General features: G+C 42.8%; 1 protein-coding gene across 1 annotated transcript; it reads left to right on the forward strand.

The window, feature by feature from the left end:
• The first annotated feature begins 2151 nt into the window (after positions 1 to 2151).
• LOC125493662 (uncharacterized mitochondrial protein AtMg00810-like) lies at positions 2152 to 2958 on the forward strand. The gene has a single exon (XM_048637140.1). The coding sequence runs from the start codon at positions 2152 to 2154 to the stop codon at positions 2956 to 2958; it is 807 nt and encodes a 268-aa protein (XP_048493097.1).
• The last annotated feature ends 567 nt before the right edge of the window (positions 2959 to 3525 follow it).

Consider the following 3525-nt stretch of genomic DNA (forward strand, 5'->3'; position numbering starts at 1 on the left):
AGGACGAACGCGTGCATCTTTCTCGTGTGGGTGTCGCGGATAAACCACCTGATGTGGTGGGATTCGCGGTTAATGCGGGTCGTGGTCGTGGCAAGTAAGCCAGACCGTTTCTGCCGACTTGGAGTTATGGCATCAACGCTTGGGTCATCCTTTTGAGCGTGTAGTGAAGTTGCTTCCTTTTCTTTGTGATCATAAGGGTAGTTTGAATAAAGCATGTGAAATATGTTTTCGTGTTAAACATCATAGAGACAAATTTCCTTTGAGTGATAAAAAGGCTAGTTGCATCTTTGAGAAAATACATTGTGATTTATGGGGCCCTTATCGTCATCCATCTTCTTGTGGTGCACGATATTTTTTGACTATTGTTGATGATTTTTCCCGTGCTGTTTGGGTTTATTTAATGGATGATAAAACTGAGGTGTTTCGTATGTTCATGCTTTTTGTTGCTATGGTTGAGCGTCAATTTTCCCAACACATTAATGTTGTTCAGAGTGACAATGGCACTGAATTCAATTGTTTACTTGACTATTTTTGCTGCCTCTGGTATTATCTTCCAAACTTCTTGTGTCGCCACACCTCAACAAAATGGGAGGGTTGAGCGCAAACATCAACACATTCTCAATGTAGGGCGGGCCTTGCGTTTTCAGGCTCATTTGCCTATCTATTTCTGGTGTGAAAGTATTCTTGCTGCTGCTCATCTTATAAATCGAACCCCCTCTCCTTTGTTAGCCAATAAATCTCCTTTTGAAATTCTTCATCACTATACACCTGCGTATGAGGCCCTTCGTGTCTTTGGCTGTCTTTGTTTTGCTCATAATCATAAAACAAAAGGGGATAAGTTTGCTAGTAGGAGTCGTAAATGCATGTTTGTTGGGTATCCTTTTGGTAAAAAAGGTTGGAAATTATTTGACCTTGACACAAAGGAGTTTTTTGTGTCCCGTGATGTGAAGTTTTTTCAGGAAGTCTTCCCTTTTCTCACTCCTACTGATGTTAATATTGTGCCTCATGACCTTGTCTCCACTCCCCTTGACCCTTCTCTTGTTGATCTGGATGGATTTTCTTATGTCTCCCCCCCCCCCCCGCCCCTCACTAATCTCCCGCCTGCTCCTAGCCCGCCTGATTCTCCTCAGCCCAACTCTCGGTCTCTCTCTTCTCTTGACTCCCCTCCACAAAAAGCACCCCCCTCGCCCGCTGAGTCCGTTCCACTCTCCTCATCTGGGCCTGGCCGAATCCCTTCGTCGCTCCCTATCAATCCCACGCCCTCTGCTGGGCCGCCTTCCTCTCCGCAGCCCACTGTCCCCCCGCCCACATCTGATTTGCTCTCTTCCACGCCCGAAATGGGTCGTGGCCATCGCCACAAAATTCCTTCTGTTAAGTTGAAGGACTTTGTGACTCACACAATTGTACTCCTTATCCTATAGCTCACTATGTTAATTGTTCAAGTTTTTCTGTGAATTATCGAAAGTTTCTTGCTGCTATTGTGTCTGGTACTAACCCTAGGTCCTTCAAGGAGGCTATGAAGGATTAAGGATGGAAAGCTTCTATGCAGGCTGAGATTAGTGCTTTGGAATCCAATGGCACTTGGACCTTACAGGAATTGCCGCCTTGCAAGCGTGCTTTGGGTAGTCAGTGGGTGTATTGCACCAAATATTTGTCTAATGGCCAAGTTGAGCGTTTGAAATCCAGACTTGTAGTATTGGGAAATCATCAGGAGGCTGGCATTGATTACACTGAAACATTTGCTCCTGTTGCTAAAATGACCACTGTTCGTGCTTTTCTTGCCAATGCTGCTTCCGAAAATTGGGAGCTTCATCAAATGGATGTTCATAACGCTTTTCTTCATGGTGATCTGCATGAAGAGGTGTATATGAAACTTCCACCTGGATTTACTTGTTTGAATCCTCGTCTGGTTTGTCGTCTGCGAAAATCTTTGTATGGTCTTAAGCAAGCTCCCCGCTGTTGGTTTGCTAAGCTTGTCTCTGCATTGACTGAGTATGGTTTTCTGCAATCTTATGTTGATTATTCTCTATTCACATATACTCATGGTACTATTCAGATCAATGTGTTGGTGTATGTTGACGATTTGATTATTTCTGGTAATGATTTCGCTGCTCTCTCTACTTTCAAGGCTAACTTGAGTAATTGTTCAAGATGAAGGATTTGGGTCCTCTAAAGCATTTTCTCGGTATTGAGGTGGCTCGTAGTTCTACTGGGTTGTTTCTCTGTCAACGCAAGTACACTCTTGATATTATTTCTGAGGCTGGATTATTAGGTGCGAAGCCTAGCAGTTTTCCCATTGAGATGAATCATCGGCTCGCTCATGCTACCGGCCCTCCTTTGCCCGACGCGGCTGCTTATCGTCGGCTAGTTGGCCGCTTGATTTATTTGGCCGTCACTCGGCCTGATCTTGCTTATTCAGTTCATGTCTTATCCCAGTTTATGCAGGCCCCTCTTCAGGAGCATTGGGATGCCGCTTTGCGTGTGGTTCGTTATCTGAAGGGCTCTTCCAGTCAAGGCTTGCTGTTACGAGCCGACAGTGAGCTCTCTCTTCAGGGTTGGTGTGACTCTGATTGGGCCGCCTGCCCCCTTACTCGTCGCTCATTGACCGGCTGGATTGGTTTCTTGGGTAATTCTCCACTCTCTTGGAAAACCAAGAAGCAGCATACTGTTTCCCGCTCTTCTACGGAGGCCGAATATCGCTCCATGGCGGCTATTACATGTGAGTTGAAATGGTTAAAGGGTTTGCTTCTGAGCTTGGGTGTTCATCATCCCAAGGCTATTCATTTGTTCTGTGACAATCAATCTGCTCCTTACTTGGCTAAAAATTCAGAGTTTCATGAACGCACCAAACATATTGAGGTTGATTGTAATTTTGCGCGGGATGCTATTCTCGATGGTTTGATTGCCCCTACGTATGTATCTACCAAGGATCAATTGATATCTTTACTAAAGCTCTAGGGAAGTCACGGTTTGATATTCTTTTGTCCAAGTTGGGCATTTTCGATCCCTCTCCCGCTCCAACTTGAGGGAGGGTGTAAAGATCATATTTAGGAAGTTCCTTATTATTAGCTTGCTATATTTGTTAGGTTTCCTAAAACCTTGTATTATATATATTGTGGCAATCATTAATGAGAAGGCAAGCACTTTACCCTAATTCTACATACTTCAATGTCAAAAAAGAAAAAGATAAAGCTACTTCATGGTATGTGCCAAAATTATTAGCAATAATTCTAAATTAAATTATCTCAAATATAAGTAGTTATAACATACTATCTATGTGTTTTTTAGAAGGACCATTTGTTTTTTCACATTTTTCGAGACGTTTCTTTGAACGTTAACATCCTTATTGGTTGTAAGTAAAAATTATGAAAATATGATATTTGCAATCCTCGTATTGAGGCAATCTGACAATACTTCACTTGACTATTTTTTTTCTTATATAATGATGCGAGATAGCTTAACAATATTGGTTGATTGATAGTGTCAAAAAGCAAATAGTGCAACTAAAATATAAGGAGGTAGTAT

This window comes from Beta vulgaris, chromosome 9 (assembly GCF_026745355.1).
Source record: "Beta vulgaris subsp. vulgaris cultivar EL10 chromosome 9, EL10.2, whole genome shotgun sequence".
NCBI classification, from domain to species: Eukaryota; Viridiplantae; Streptophyta; class Magnoliopsida; order Caryophyllales; family Amaranthaceae; genus Beta; species Beta vulgaris.

What these genes read in the sequence shown, in the direction of transcription:
- LOC125493662 (XM_048637140.1), top strand. Translation starts at nt 2,152, where the DNA reads ATGAAGGATTTGGGTCCTCTAAAGCATTTTCTCGGTATTGAGGTGGCT.